The sequence below is a fragment of the Lissotriton vulgaris genome, chromosome 10, assembly GCF_964263255.1.
Source record: "Lissotriton vulgaris chromosome 10, aLisVul1.2, whole genome shotgun sequence".
Classification (NCBI taxonomy): domain Eukaryota; kingdom Metazoa; phylum Chordata; class Amphibia; order Caudata; family Salamandridae; genus Lissotriton; species Lissotriton vulgaris.
This window is the reverse complement of record NC_141698.1, coordinates 1,071,428,818-1,071,444,207: the sequence shown is the minus strand read 5'-3', so window position 1 is coordinate 1,071,444,207 and position 15,390 is coordinate 1,071,428,818. Positions and strand designations below refer to the sequence as shown.

Here is a 15,390-nt window from a genome sequence, read left to right as displayed (position 1 = left end):
CAATCTGGGTCTAAATGAGGGATGGACAAATAGAACTTCACCCCCTAAGCTATCCCGCAAGAAACTTTATTGGGACTGGATTTTTACACAAAGAATCACTAGTACCTCTATGGGCAGACTTACGGATGACTTCTTGAAGCATAAAGATCAACCTAAACGGAAAGTGTACCTTGACATTATTGAAAAACCCTTTGATAGGGCTCTATATTTTAAATTTAGAGCAGGAACCCTTCCCCTCTATTCCTTTACTTCAGGTTGGAAATCCCGTCCACAAACCACGGAGCTTTGCCCAGCGTGTCTAGCTAAAACTGAGTCTTTGGCACATTTTATGTTTGAGTGCAGAAAGTATGCAATACCAAGGAGGGTTTGGCTCAAAAATTTATGCCGGCAGCTGGGTACTAGGAGCCATGTGTCCGCAATCAGGATATTGATGTCTGATAACCGTGCCTTTTATGCTTGTGCTTTAGCGAAGTTTTTATCATGGGCTTGGTCCATTCGATCTAAAAGGCTTAAATTGTCTGTTTAATTCTTTTTAAAGCTGATTGCTCTCTGAACTGTTTTGCAGATTTGCAAAAATCTTCACATATGCTTTTCTGTTTTTATCAATTGATGTATTGTAATTTATGTGCTGCTTTTATGATAATTTCTTTTATCGAAATAAAGCCTTTTTTGACTTTGACTTTGACCTATGGGATGCATACTATTCTAACATTTCTAGCTCTGTGGGAGTTTTCCATCCTTTCTGATCTTTGCTCTTTGCCTCTATGGTTTTGTACCACTCACTGTGCCACTTCATCTTGCACATTACACACATTTGTGCCAAACTCTTTATTTACTCTAGGGGTGTTTCTGCATCTCAAAGTGCTGATCTCTGTTAGCCAACAACACCACAGTGTTCTGTAATGCATCTGAATTTGAATTCATCAGTGTTGCATTCTTGTCTATACGTTGAAGCTTTACCAGCATTTCCATATCAGGTGCATAGCCTCCAATACATACACGGAATGTGTCTGTTTGTGCCTCGATATTTCTGTATTTGTTAGCTGCACTCGTTTGGGACTAAAGAGGTCTGTTCTTGCTTTGGGGGGCTTTCATATTGAGGTTAGCATGGTAGCAGAGTCACTATCTCCACCTCAAATCTTTCCCTAAAAAGCTGCGCCGTTGAGCTCCATACTCAGGTGATCATGATGCCCTTTCTTGCTGCTGTAGACCTGGGCGAATGTGCGAGCTTGAAGGGAAGCCTCACAGTTCTCTTTATTTCTCCACCTGTTAGTTCCTTTCTCTCTAGCTGTGGAGCCCCTACGTTTTGGGTACTCTGTACATTTTGGTCCCCTCTGTAGCTGCCAGGACAGTCCTCCTGTTTGGCCCTAACCCGTGATTTCATTTAATTCAGAGCAGGTACTGTGATGTGCACCCTTCTCACTCTTTCACAAGACCTCCAGAAACTCCTGCTGACTCCTTCAGACACCCCTTTAGCTTAGAGGGACTGCATCAGATGACTTTTTGTCAGTCCTCTCCAGGATCTGCCACTCTCTGGGTCCTTGTTTTTCAGACTCTTAGCATGTTGTCACCAATCCAGGGGTGCTTAAAACGCCTATAGTGGAGGTAGCAAACCCATTTGCAGGCCACAACCAGTTTTCTCTGTGTGCATTATTTAAGATTGTAATCATTATTTTGCACTGAATATCAATTTTCTTTTTCTTTTTTTCACAAACATTTTTTTTTAAATTAAAGAAAAGGTTAGTGATTCTAGAAATCGTGATCATAAGCCTTGATATTCATCACAATATTTGTTGTTGTAGTTTACTTAATATTTTAGGGCACAGGTGCATAATTTCAAAATTGTTGAACATGTGTAAAGATTCGTCCTTGGAGGATGTTTTATCTTTTGTCTTATGTTTTATCTCATATCCTTACATTTGTCTTTTTATGATTTTTTTTTAGATGCATGGCATCCGCTATCAAAGATGCTGGAATTTCCCCAGAAGATATAGGCCACATTAATGCACATGCCACATCAACACCACTAGGGGATGCTGCTGAGAACCAAGCTATCAAGAGGCTCTTTCGAGAACATGCCTACTCCCTCGCTGTGTCTGCCACCAAGGGGGCAACAGGGCATCTGCTCGGTGCAGCGGGGGCTATCGAGGCTGCTTTCACCGTTCTATCTTGCTACCACGGCACCTTCCCACCCACCCTCAACCTGGACAAGACAGCCCCAGAGTTTGATCTGAATTATGTGCCACTCGTAGCACAGAAGTGGGACAATGAGAGAAGGCGAATCGCTCTCAGTAATTCCTTTGGCTTTGGTGGCACTAATGCCTCCCTGTGTTTTGGAAATGTATAGGTTGTCTCTGCTTGCTCTTGGTTTGTAACTGTTGAAGTGCCCGTTGGTGGCAGTACTTGCGGGCATTGGCACAAAATGACAGTGCCCCCCAAGTTCCTCGATTGTAGCCCAAATCTAAGCCATGAGACTTGGGCATCAGATGATCATATGCATCAATCGATCAGGATTCATAAAGGACGGCTAGTCACCCAATGGGTTATCCAGGCGCTTGATATGCATAGATCCACAGTATCTTACTGCCGCACTTAAGTTGGTTTGTACATCACTTCCATTTGTATTTCACCCTATGTTACTTTATAAGGCCATAGCATGTCAATTTTCTAGTTCGGGGAATATGGCTGTGCACAGTATCAGGTGTGTGAGGTACAGGTGAGTAGTTTTCCAGTTGAGGTTGACACTGACAGTTAGTGAAATGCCGCAATGTATTCATGTTACGATTTATAACACCAGTTATACAAGGCTTCTCCCAAGAGATGGGGAGCTATAGACATTGGGTGTGTGAGTACATGGGTTCTGTGATGCTTATGATTGGCTACTGTAGACGTAGATCTTCTAGCCGGGTGGTGTTGCTCCTTTGCTGTAGACCCTGATGCCTGTAAGCAAGCAAGAGTCGTGGGGTACCATTGAGTATATAAAAAACATGTTCAGATGTCCTTTCAACTCTCCAAGCTGCTATCAATTGTCCATATATGAAGTAAGGGGTTTCTCTGGATCAATGGACACTTTGTAAAACTTCACGTCTACTAGAACACTCATTTTACCCGAAAATGATGTAACACACATGAGCTGTTCGAAAAGCAAATTTTGAAGAGCAGAGGTGGCGATTTACATTTTGCAAAATCAGAGGAGGGTGATCCAAATGAAGCACACATAATGTGACGATTCCAGTCATTAGCAGTTTTTTTATTGACGTGACAGCAGCGCGGACCAGTGAGACCAAGCGCAGGTCTCGGACTGGCCTTTCATGTTCGAGTTAGCTTAGTGCTCGCCCGAGATCAAAGCCGCAGATAAGTGCAAGCAGCATCCACTGACAGGCTTCCTGCGGGAGCAGGAACGGGCTGGGGTGGACATGTCACCTTAATATCCTGGCAGCCTGACCTTGTGCTCGCTCCGAGGACCTCAGCCCCAGCTGTTGCCGCCGGGCTGGGCCCCATGGTTCAGGCTGGAGGCGGGGCCTCGGGGCTCCGGCCGGCGCAAGCGCGCTCACTGGAACCCGGGCGCCCGGCGCACGCTGTCTCCCCAGACCTGCCCCTGCAGCGCTGCGTGCTGCTCCCTGTCAGGACTTCTTGCCGTCTCTGGACACTGGACACTGCAAAGAAACGTGTCACTGCACACCTATTATTCAATGAATCCTATTTGTAAACCAAATATTACTCTATTGTAACAAACATGTGCGTGCTATCTACTCTAATGAGATAAGAGGCCCACCCCTCTCTTAACTAACAGCAAAGGAGGACTGAGGTGTAACCACAGCCTGAGTAGAGCACTGCCATAGACGATTAAAGTCTCATTACATTTTTCGGATTCTTTCAAACAAGTTTAAAAATAAACATTAAACAAGTTTCAAACTTCATGTTATGATTGTATTTGTAATTCAAGAGTCTTCAATAAGTCAAAGCAACTAAGTGCTAAACAATTTGTTCTGAAACAATACAATGAGTTGTGTAAAAATCAGCAAAACAATACTTGTAGGATGCTATATCACATCAATAATTAACTTTGTACTTTTTTTTCCAAGTAAAGAACACTCCCAATGCATTTCCGGTTCGTATCTGAACCCTTCATCGGGGGATAACTGAGTCCAAAAAATATAAACATATAAACAAACAGCACTGATAGTGTCGTCCTCCGCAGGAATCTGTAATACAATAATGTCCCGATTACAATGATGTAAGATTAGGATTTGCACTCAAGGAAAAAGAAAAAGAAGAAAGAAGAAAAGAGAGGTGAAAGATGGAGTTTGAGAAGGAAAATTGGAAGAAGAAAGTGAGGCTTGTGATTGAAAAGACCCAACGTGAGCTCTAGCCTTAAAAGATGTGCCATTCAGTTTAAAGAGAAAAGTGAGTGACAAAATTAACTGTCGGTGAGGCACTTGATAAGGTGAAATCTACGGACTACGGAAACACCCTTTACGCCGGTACCACCGCAAAACTCCAGAAAAAACTCCAACGCATCCAGAACGCTTCAGCCAGGCTCATACTAGACATCCCGCGTAAAGAACACATCTCCGGTCACCTGAAAAACCTCCACTGGCTCCCCGTAAATAAGAGGATTACTTTCCGCCTCCTAACCCACGCACACAAAGCACTTTACGAACTTGGACCCGAATGCCTCAACACACGACTGTCCTTCTACACCCCATCCCGCCAGCTACGATCCTCCAACCAAGCCCTTGCCACTGTACCTCGCATCAACAAAACCACCATGGAAGGTAGATCCTTCTCCTTCCTGGCAGCACTTCCCACTCACCTTCGCCTTACTCAGAACCACCTAGCATTCAGAAAGCAACTTAAAACTTGGATATTCGACAAGTAATTCCCCACCCTTCTTCAAGCGCCTTGAGACCCTATGGGTATGTAGCGCGCTATATAAATCTCTTGACTTGACTTGACTTGAATGTGCCAAGAAATCCTTATGGGATGAATAGTGTTTGTTATAACCTGAACCGCTTTATGATCCAAGCCGTGCACTAATGTCTTCTAAACATCCTTATAGCCATTGTGGTGTTCTTTACAGCGTAATTCTTGACCAAAACATCTTACCCAGACAGTTTAAAAACTCTCTGTAAACAAACCAACATGAAAGCATGTTTAAAGGGTTGTATATACTGTGAGACTAGCTCAATAGCAGGTTCGAATCTCTTGACGAGGTCTCTTACCTCAAATGTTAGCGTGAACGTAGGTGAAAAGGATCACATTTCTCCAATCGATCGTGCTGCGATCTGCCCTGTGTCAGAATAATTGTGTAAATGACCTCAGTTGTTGAAAAATAAATTCAGCGTGGTTCAGTGCAGGGTGCCCCAAAGAGATGCACATGCTGTGCAACCGATATAGATGCAAGGCACAGCACTGTGCCAACAGATAAAAAGGGAAGCAGCTTATGAAAGGTGCATCACTAACAAATACAAATGCTTGTTATTGCGCCTGGTTTCTTTGATGCCAGATGATGGATTGGTTTGACATTGGTAGCAGCCACCACATCCTCTCAAGGAGCAGGTCAAGTACTGCCAGCTCCGAGACACTCCTACCACTCTGCGGTCTTGGCAGTGAATGCTGGAGGGTGGACAGCCTCACTCAGACACTTTATTACTACGGCCTTGTGAGAACCACTTGATGGAGATTCTGAAATGCTACTTTGGCCAGAAAGTGGCAAGTGCTCTTTCAAAAAACTAGCCCACTTTGCCTATTACCAGCCCACCCACAGAGCCTTCCTTCTTCCCCTTTCCGATTTCTGCAGCTTGTTGGAGATATTCGCTTTCAATAATTATCAAGAGCAGTTAAAGAAAATGTAAATGTGTGGGCGCGGGTGCTGTGGCATTTCTTCCTAAGTCATGCTGAGCAGCGAGGTTGTTAATTTCAAAATTGTTAAAAGGCACAGACCCACATCTCTGTTAGAGGAAGAGGGAAGGTTAGTGCTCCCCGCTTCCCAGCACCACCCAAAGGGATAGCATAGCAGATAGAATCTTGAAACCAAACCGCAGGGCACAAGTACTAAAAAAGGAAGTGGGGGGACTAACCAGGTTAGGCAGAATCCAAGTGAAATCATAACGTTTGCAATCACAGCACATCATGTCATGACATGTGACATTGCACGTGACATAACAGGAAGTAACCTCACTGGATGTGACATCACAAGAAGTGACATCAGATATTAAGACCTGATACGTGTTTATCTGGTATATAATGAGAGCATTTTAGCACTTTATGAGATTTAACAAATGAGATTCGGCATCAGGGTTGTGCTAAAGCAGTGGCGCAACCCCGACGCAAAATCTGGGCCTCAACTAATATATTTACTTTTTTAAACACTATCAAAAAGAAATTGGCAACAAGGAGAAGCATGGCCATAGATCTCTTCTGCTTATTTGGTTACAAAGTCAGCATTTTAAAATATTTTATTGGGTAAGGCCGTGGTTCCTAAACTGTGCACCGCGGCACCCTGGTGCGCCATTATGAGTTGCCAGGGGCGCCGCGGCACGATGTGGGAAATTGCAGTGGCAGCGCTAGAAATTTAGAAATGCCACCTGCATAATCGTGTGAAATCCGCTGCTTTAAGGAAACAGGAATGGAAAGAAAGGTTAGTCTTATCTTTAAGCAACTTGCAGAGTGGAGCTGCAGGGGTTCTTGGAAGGGGTGAAACAACAGCAAGGCCTCATTAACATGCAAATGGTCTTTTAAAGACCTGTGAAGTGCTCGGGTGCCGCTGCGTGTGTGCCCAGGAGGTCTTATCCCCAGGCTGCCACACACGACTGGGGAGGTGTGTGGCAGCGAACTGGGGGGGCTGAAGCCCTTTGAGTCCAATGGGTGGTGCGCGCCTGAGTCTGAAGGCACAAAGACAACAGGCATGGAGATAATGGATAGAGGGCACGAAGGGAGCAGACATGGAGGAAAGGGGCAGACTTAGAGCACGAAGGGAGCAGGCATGGAGGAAATGGGCAGACTTAGAGCACGAAGGGAGCAGGCATGGAGGAATAGGGCAGACTTAGAGCACGAAGGGAGCAGGCATGGAGGAAAGGGGCTGTCTCAGGGCACAAAGGGAGCAGGCATGGTGGAAATGGGCAGTCTCAGGGCACGAAGGGAGCAGGCATGGAGGAAAGGGGCAGTCTCAGGGCACAAAGGGAGCAGGCATGGAGGAAAGGGGCAGTCTCAGGGCACGAAGGGAGAAGGCATGGAGGAAAGGGGCAGTCTCAGGCAGTCTCAGGGCACGAAGGGAGAAGGCATGGAGGAAAGGGGCAGTCTCAGGGCACGAAGGGAGCAGGCATGGAGGAAAGGGGCAGTCTCAAGGCACGAAGTGAGCAGGCATGGAGGAAAGGGGCATTCTTGGGGCACGAAGGGAGCAGGCATGGAGGAAAGGGGCAGTCTCAGGGCACGAAGGGAGCAGGCATGGAGGAAAGGGGCAGTCTCAGGGCACAAAGCGAGAATGCATGGAGGGAAGGGGCAGTCTCAGGCCACAATGGGAGAAGGCATGGAGGGAAGGGGCAGTCTCAGGGCACGAAGGGAGCAGGCATGGAGGAAAGGGGCAGTCTCCGGGCATGAAGGGAGAAGGCATGGAGGAAAGGGGCAGTCTCAGGGCACAAAGTGAGCAGGCATGGAGGAAAGGGGCAGTCTTAAGGCACAAAGTGAGAAAGCATGGAGGGACGGGGCAGTCTCAGGACACGAAGGGAGCAGGCATGGATAGAAGGGGGGAGTCAGAAGGCACGTATGGAGATGGCATGGAGAGAAGGGGTAGTCGGAGGTCACTAAGAAAGGAGGCATGCCCAGAAGGGGCAGTCTGAGGGCGCGGGGGCAGGCATGGACAGAGGGGGCAGTCAGAGTGCAACAGGAAGTACTCCCGAGGTCAGGCTTACATCCCCACCCACCCGTCCACCGGTAAAAAAAATGGGGGGGGGGGGAGCCATAGCCAACTGCCAATTAGGTCAAGGGAGCCACGGTACAAAAAAGTTTGGGAACCACTGGGTTAAGGCATCTGCTGTAAAGGTGCCCAGTACATCTCAGGGAATAGTAATAATTGTAAGCTAACTCTCGAGGTGAACGCATTTGTTGGAGAGATCTTTGTTTTGTGAATTCCCAGATATGAATTGAAGTAGTGTAAGGTTAATGTGTCTCCTGCAAAGCACATCATGTAACATGCAGATGACAGATTTTTTTTGTATGTAGATATGAAAGTGAGTTACTGCTTTTAACACAGAGAACCTTTTGTTACCTGCAGTTTGTAAATTGTAATCCTTTTAATATAGCACAGTGAGCTATGAAGGACACGTGGGACATGTGACTCATCTTGTACATTGATTTAAACATGTACATGATTTATTGTCATTGTATAATGTGTATGTTACGTAAAGAGCTCTGACACCCTGCATTGGGTTGCCTAGGGCTATAAAAGAAATAAAATAGTGCTATTGAAATTCTTTTTTGTGTAAAAACACGGGCCATCTATCTGTACGCCCTGCTATCATGTCCACTGCTGCCCGGACTTTCACTCTCTGCCATCTATAGAGAGCACACTCACCTCAGGAGACCAACACTGCTCTCTGTCACCAGAGCACACGACGAACACCTCCCACATGTGCACTTTCCCTCTCTGCCATCTATAAACAGCACACTCAATCCCAAGGAGTGCAACACTGCTCTCTGTCACCAGCAGGGATGGACTGGCCATAGCGGGCACATGGCAATCCCCCGGTGCACCACATGGGTGGGGGGTGGCTGTCCGAGCACTTTGCCAGGGCCGGTTGTGGTTCCCAGTCCAGCTCTGGTCACCAGAGCACACGACGCACACCTCCCACATGTGAACTTTCACTCTCTGCCAACTATAAACAGCACACTCACCTCAGGAGTGCAATCATTCTCACTGCGGCACACAGATTACTGTTTGCTTATAAGTTTAAAGAGCTCTCTCTCTCAGAAAATTACTTCCTGCAGATCTTTAAATTATTGTCGATCATTGATGAATCTCTTCACATTTTTCCCTCAATCATCTAGTTTAAGTATCTGTCAAAACCTATTACTTTCGAGTTGAAAGAGAGGCGACTGGTGAGAGGACTTGGCTCTGAAGCCTTGCAGGTAATTTTCAACCCAGAGGGAAGAACGAATTGACTCAGTAATGGGATTTCATAATGGACTACGCATTTTAACAACGAGTTTGGTTATGCGTCAATGTATGCCTGGTGTAAGTAAAGAAATACAGAAAAATAAAAAATAAATCCCACTTGTATCGCTATTTTCGTAGACGTTGTTCAAATTCATGGAACTAGAATGTAGACAGCAGTTTTTAACTAGGGGTGCTTGATAAAAGGGGGTGTGTCGTGCACGCAGGCCCCCGACCAAAAACAATTGCTGTATCCTATGAACAGGGGCAACCGTAATGATGATGTAAGCGACGTAGCACCACTTTTTTGATAGTGTAAAAACAAGCATTTCCAATGCAATAGTTCTCGCATTTATGTGAGTTTGAGCTATTGACATTACAAATAACAATGAGTTTTATTTTTGTTATTAAAACATAAATAAAAGGCATTGTCATTTACAATGCCAATAGCTTAAACTCGCATAAATGTGAGACCTGATGCATTGCAAAAGCTTGTTTAAGTGTGAGGTTCCTGGCCACCGCCAGTCAGGATATTCAGACCAAAGGAGGCCTGATTACCCCTTAACTTGCACATAAGGTTGCGTTCCCTTTAATTTCGCTCTGATGGTGTAACACAAATCCTGATTCCAGTAAATACACTGAGCCCGAGTGATTAACTGAACCATTCATCTCTATTGTTAAAATTAAGGACTGTGCTCCCAGCAGAGAATGGACCCCCGTGTGGGCCAAGGGAGCCTCTCATAAAAGAAACGGGGCGCATGGGAGGTGGAGAGTCAACTGCACAGCTGGAAGCACTCTAACCTACCAGATAGCAGAGATGAATTAGTATCACAGAGCCTACTGCAGTGATCTTTGTACAGCCGGCAGGCCCGATTTGGTATAGGTGAAATAATAGATTTTAGTTTTCCTAATGTCATCAATCACGTTGAAAAGAGAGCAGGACAAGCACGCAAAGCCACGGATTGCAGGATGAGGGAGGAAGGGAGCGAACACCACCATGAACAGCCGGAGGAGGGTGAAATGATTCCTTGAAATTACTGATGCCTAGGTCTCATGCTGATTTGTCATGCTATGGCTCCCTCAAGTGGCCAAAAGGTGCAAGTGGCCAAGTGGTGAATCACATTTGAAAAAATCAGCGATACTCGGTTTAAACCGGGGCAGCTGATTTTAAGTCGGTAGGGTAATGTCAAGCACAATTGGTTTTAACCGAATTCCGGACAGCCTAATTATAACACTAGCAGTGGCCAGACGCTAGGGAAGAATCAACAGATGCCAGATTCCAAGAGCAGGCTGAGGTGGTGCTGAATGATGCTGACTTGGTGGTGGTGGTGGCGGTGACTGGTGCAGAGACGATGCTGAGGTGATGCTGAATGATACTCAGGTCTTGGTCAGTGATGCTGTGGTGGTGCTGAGTGATGCGCGCTGCCTCAGACGAGACCTAAAAATGAATGTGTCCTTGTGCAACATAACTGGTCCTCATGTAAAGCGCTCCAAAACCTTTGGGTCAAGTTTACGCTATAAAGTGGACGGGGCTTAGAAAAGGGGGCGGAAAGGGAAGAGATGGACATTGAAACGGAAAGTTAAGGGAACGACTGAGGAAAGTAACTAAACAAGGAAAGTAAAGCAAGGAGAGAGTCAACGCGATACAGAAAGAGTAGCGACAGGATTACAACAGATAAAATGAGGAAAGATGAAGGGCTGCAAAGGAATAAGCAAAAGAAAACGAAGAAAAACGAGAAAATGAAAACACAACCAAGAAAAGCAATAGAGCAAATGTGTGAGATAAATGAAACCTCGCGCTGCAGCGGGAGAGAGAGGCAGGGGGGTGCACCCACGAGTGGTGCGCGCGCGCTGGAGAGAGCAGTACTCCCTCCTCTGACAACAAATCCTCTCTGGAGTAGGATGATCTACGCTCACCTGGCAGGGAGGTAAATCTCTCTCTCCCGGAGAGACCCACTCTCCCTCCTGTGAGATTTTTTAGACATCTGGGGTAGCTCTATCCACACAGGCATCTAAACTGTTTGCAGAGTGACACTTTTCTACCCGTTGGTGCGCTCCCTCGAAGCAACACAATTGTGAAAACTGGATACGAGTACTCATTTGCCGGTTTCACACACACACTGCCTCTCAAATTATTGCACACACCCTCTAAACCGTGCCACTAACATTAAAGAAGGAACTGTTCGAAAGCCCCTGCTAAAAATGATCGATACATTAAATATTTAGGGGGGGGGGCGAATTTCCGATCATACATGTCGCAACAAGCTTCCTCAAAACTAACTTTTTTCACATTTCTTTTTAGGAAGAAACATGCACGTATAACCTATTTTAGAAATTGATTCGACTTTCATTCAGCAATGATTCATCTGAATCAGAAAGTAATACAAGATATCCCATTTTAGTCGGGCGTGTGTAATGTCCACCCGGCACTCATTCTCAAATCTTGAGCTCTACTTAAATATGTGGCCTCCCGCTGCAAAACACTACGTTTTGGGATCTTACCATTACTCTGCGTATAGTATACGCTAAGATTCCTGAATGTAAACACAAAATGCACAGTCCCACACAATTTCAGAACCGTGAGCAGTCTGCCCGTTACAGGTTGGAATCCCAGCAGTACTGAGTCACCCTTTCAACCCCACAGCTGAAAGACTCACTTCACAACCAGAACGGTATTTTGCACATGAACAGTTTGCAACAACTGTAGGCTCAGTGTGCAGTCTACAAAGTCACAGGTTCAAATCCTTGTAAGGTAGATTCACCCTTTTGACAGCACAGTCAAGAGGCTGACAAGAAAAGCATACAACATGTTGCACATCGGAAATTGTGAAAATTTTTATATCTGACAATAGCCTGTAAATTCCAGGTTCATATCCCAGCAGATTCCCTCTTTCACCGTGGGGTAAATACGAGTAACAACTAAGAGGAGTGGGAACTTAGCAACACCTTTTATTTACGGAGCTAAAAAAGCTTACACGTGGCAAAAAGTACTAAAAATATACAATTTTCTTTTTAAATAAAGCGCATATAACCTAGCCGCAATGTATGATCTTGGCCAAATCATTTTATGCTCGACCGTAGTTCCATAACGTTATCTGCCTACATCGGTAAAGAATGGGAAAAGCAAAAATTCAACATAAAGCGCTTCAAAAACAATAAACAGTTTATGAAGAGAGCAAGAATATACAGGGAGGCTACAGCAGGAGGCGATTGGAAGAAAGGTGAGAAATAAGGCGAGAAATGAATCAAGAGCGTGTGGCTCACGCTGATTAGGAGAGGAGGAGGAGGCGGCAGCAGGGGAAGGGAAAAAAGGAGGGGGTCTGCGTCTATTTCCCTTGTGTGAGCGAGCAGGAACCATATGGTTTCAAAGCTCGCTCCCCTAAGGGAATCGCCAAATGTGCACACGTTGCCATTGAAGGCAATGCAACGCATGCACATTTTTGGGACAAAAACCGTAGCGATGGCTACAGGTCTTTTTCCTACTTAGCGCATGAGCGCTGCGTAGGCAAGAACTAAAAACGTTTACATCCTTTTTTGTGCTACTAAAAATGGGGGAAGTTATAGGAAGCTGCTCTGGCGATTTCAACGTTAATTTTAAGGTTTTAATAGCAAAGTAATTACCTATTTATTTGTTTATATGTGTGTGTATGAACTCACGTTTGCCTTGTTTATGCGTGTCTGCTTCCTCTTTTATAAAAGTTTCATAATGCAGTTTGCAGCCTGTCCATTCCTGTAATTAACAGGTGTTATTACTCAACTTAAGAATACTCTGAGAGCCAAAAGAAGGGGCTTTTTCAGAAACTGCTTCTTTTCACTCTCCCTCCTCTACCTCTTTCTCCTCTGACTCGTTCTCTGCCTCCTGTCTTTTCCGCCTTTCTTCCCACTTCTTTGTCTCTCTGCTATTCTTGTCGCCAGCCTCTTCTCTCTTCCTCACTTCATGCCTCTTGCTCCCTCTCCCCTCTGTAACTCCTTCTTCCTCTCTGTCTCGTCCCCTCATTTCCTCTGCCTCTCCACCTCGTTTCCTCTGCCTCTCCCCCCTCGCCCTGTTTCGGAGTCTCACTTACACCCTCTCCCCGTGTGTGTCTGACTGAGCCCTGCCTTCCAGCGCAGCCCGGGCTCTCCTCTCCTCTGCCCACTCCCCCTGTCCACCCCAGGCATGTCTGAGAGCGAGGGGGCGAAATGCACTGTGTGTGAGAGTGATTCACCTCGCAGAGGTGGGGCCCTGAGAACAATGCAGGCCTCCTAGTGCAGGCATCCGCGTATGATCCGGGAACTCAGGGCACAGTGCCTCCTGCCACGACCCCAATCTGTGCAGGCACTTACTGAGAGGCAAAACAATGAGCAGGAGTAGCAGACATTGTGAGGGTGAGACAGGGGAGGGGGGCAGCACACAACACAATCCAACGAGCTGAACGGGACAAAAAACAGCAGCGCCAGAGTGAATTATTTAGAAGTGGCCCATGTAATTACACTAGAAGCTATGCACCTCGGGCTCAGCTCTATTCGCTACATATTGCCTCATTCAGAAGGGGGTGGTGCTGCATAGATTACTGGGCTGGTGTTGTTTCAGCTGGCCGATCAGTCCTTGGGATGAAGCCACTGGGTCTGTAGGCTCGCAAGCCCTCTGTGTGTTCTGGGGCCTAGAAGTGAAAGGAGTACATTGGAACACCTGGGTAGTCTGAGACCGGGGCTGGGGCAGTGTCAGTCACTTGGGATGCATGTTGCAGGACCCAGCAGGCCAGTCTGTCGTGGCCGCTTGCCTGTTGCATGGCCAGGCCCTCGCCTTAATGTCCAACCCCCTTTTGCCCCTCCCCCCACTACGAGACTTCAATGTGCTGCTCAGGGGTAATTTTGTTGCATTTAGTTACAAAATAGCCAAGAGAGCATCCTTCAAAGACCGCCTGAATAACAACGCACACAACAGCAAAGAGCTCTTCAGCATCGTAAAGGAACTCTCCAACCCCAGCGCCAACGCCAACGACATACCGCCCTCACAAGAACTGTGCAACTCACTAGCCATCTCCTTCCACCGCAATATCGCTGACATCCATGACAGCTTCAACACCATGACCGTCCGACTACGCCAGACCCCACCTCCCCTGTGAACACCACCAGCGCCAACCGCCTGACCTCCTGGTCCAACGTCAACGACGACGAGATACGCAAGGTCATGAACTCCATCCACTCAGGATCTCCATCAGACCCGTGCCTACACCACGTATTCAACAAAGCAGACGCTGCCATCGCAACCCAACTACGGAAGGTCATCAACATCTCCTTCGAAACAGCGACTTACCAGGAAATTTGGAAGCACGCCGAAATAAACACCCTCCTCAAGAAGCCCAAGCGGACCCCAAGGATCTCAAGAACTTCTAGCCCATCTCCCTGCTCCCGTTCCCGGCGAAGGTCATTGAGAAAATTGTCAACATGCAACTGGCCCACCACCTGGAAGACAACAACACCTTGGACCCGTCCAAGTCTGGGTTCAGACGAAACCACAGCACCGAAACAGCCCTCATAGCTGCCACAGACGACATCAGGTGCCAAGTAGACAACGGCGAAACATCTGCCCTCGTCCTCCTGGACCTGTCAGCCGCCATCGACACGGTCTGCCATCGCACTCTAAAGACATGCCTCGTAGAAGCCGGAATCCAAGAGAAGGCCCTTGACTAGACCACGTCCTTCCTCTCCGGCAGAACCCAGAGTGTCCGCCTCCTGCCCTTCCGATCCGAGGCCACCGACATCATCTGCAGCCTCCCCCAGGGCTCATCCCTCAGCCCGACGTTGTTCAACGTCTACTTAGCCTCCCTCGCACAAGTGGCCCGCCAACACGACCTCAACATCATCTCCTACGTCGACGACACCCAGCTCATCCTCTCCCTCACCAAGGACCCGCACACTGCCAAAACCAACCTTCATGAGGGAATGAAGGCCGTCGCCGACTGGATGAAGAACAGCCGTCTGAAGCTGAACTCGGACAAGACACATTTCCGCATAATTTACTCACAATTCCTTTTGAATGCCCAAAAAAACTGTAAATGAACAAACGTGTGGTAAACTTGTGGGAGTAGATCTCCAGCATTGTGAATCAATCAATCAATCATATAATTTTTAAAGCGCACTACTCACCCGTGAGGGTCTCAAGGCGCTGGGGTGGGGAATGGAGGCCCTGCTTACGATAAACACTTGATTTGAGAAACAGTCCTGGTTTGTGGCCCATCGGTAACCCTACGCTC

At 46.8% G+C, this 15,390-nt stretch overlaps 1 protein-coding gene across 1 annotated transcript in view; it reads left to right on the top strand.

Annotated features, from left to right (window-relative positions):
- Window positions 1-4,256, top strand: part of OXSM (3-oxoacyl-ACP synthase, mitochondrial) — a 103,676-nt gene extending 99,420 nt beyond the window's left edge. The window contains exon 3 of the mRNA XM_086942131.1: window positions 1,945-4,256. Coding sequence (XP_086798257.1) covers window positions 1,945-2,347 — 403 coding nt within the window. The 3' untranslated portion in view covers window positions 2,348-4,256. The remainder of the gene's footprint in view (window positions 1-1,944) is intronic.
- The last annotated feature ends 11,134 nt before the right edge of the window (window positions 4,257-15,390 follow it).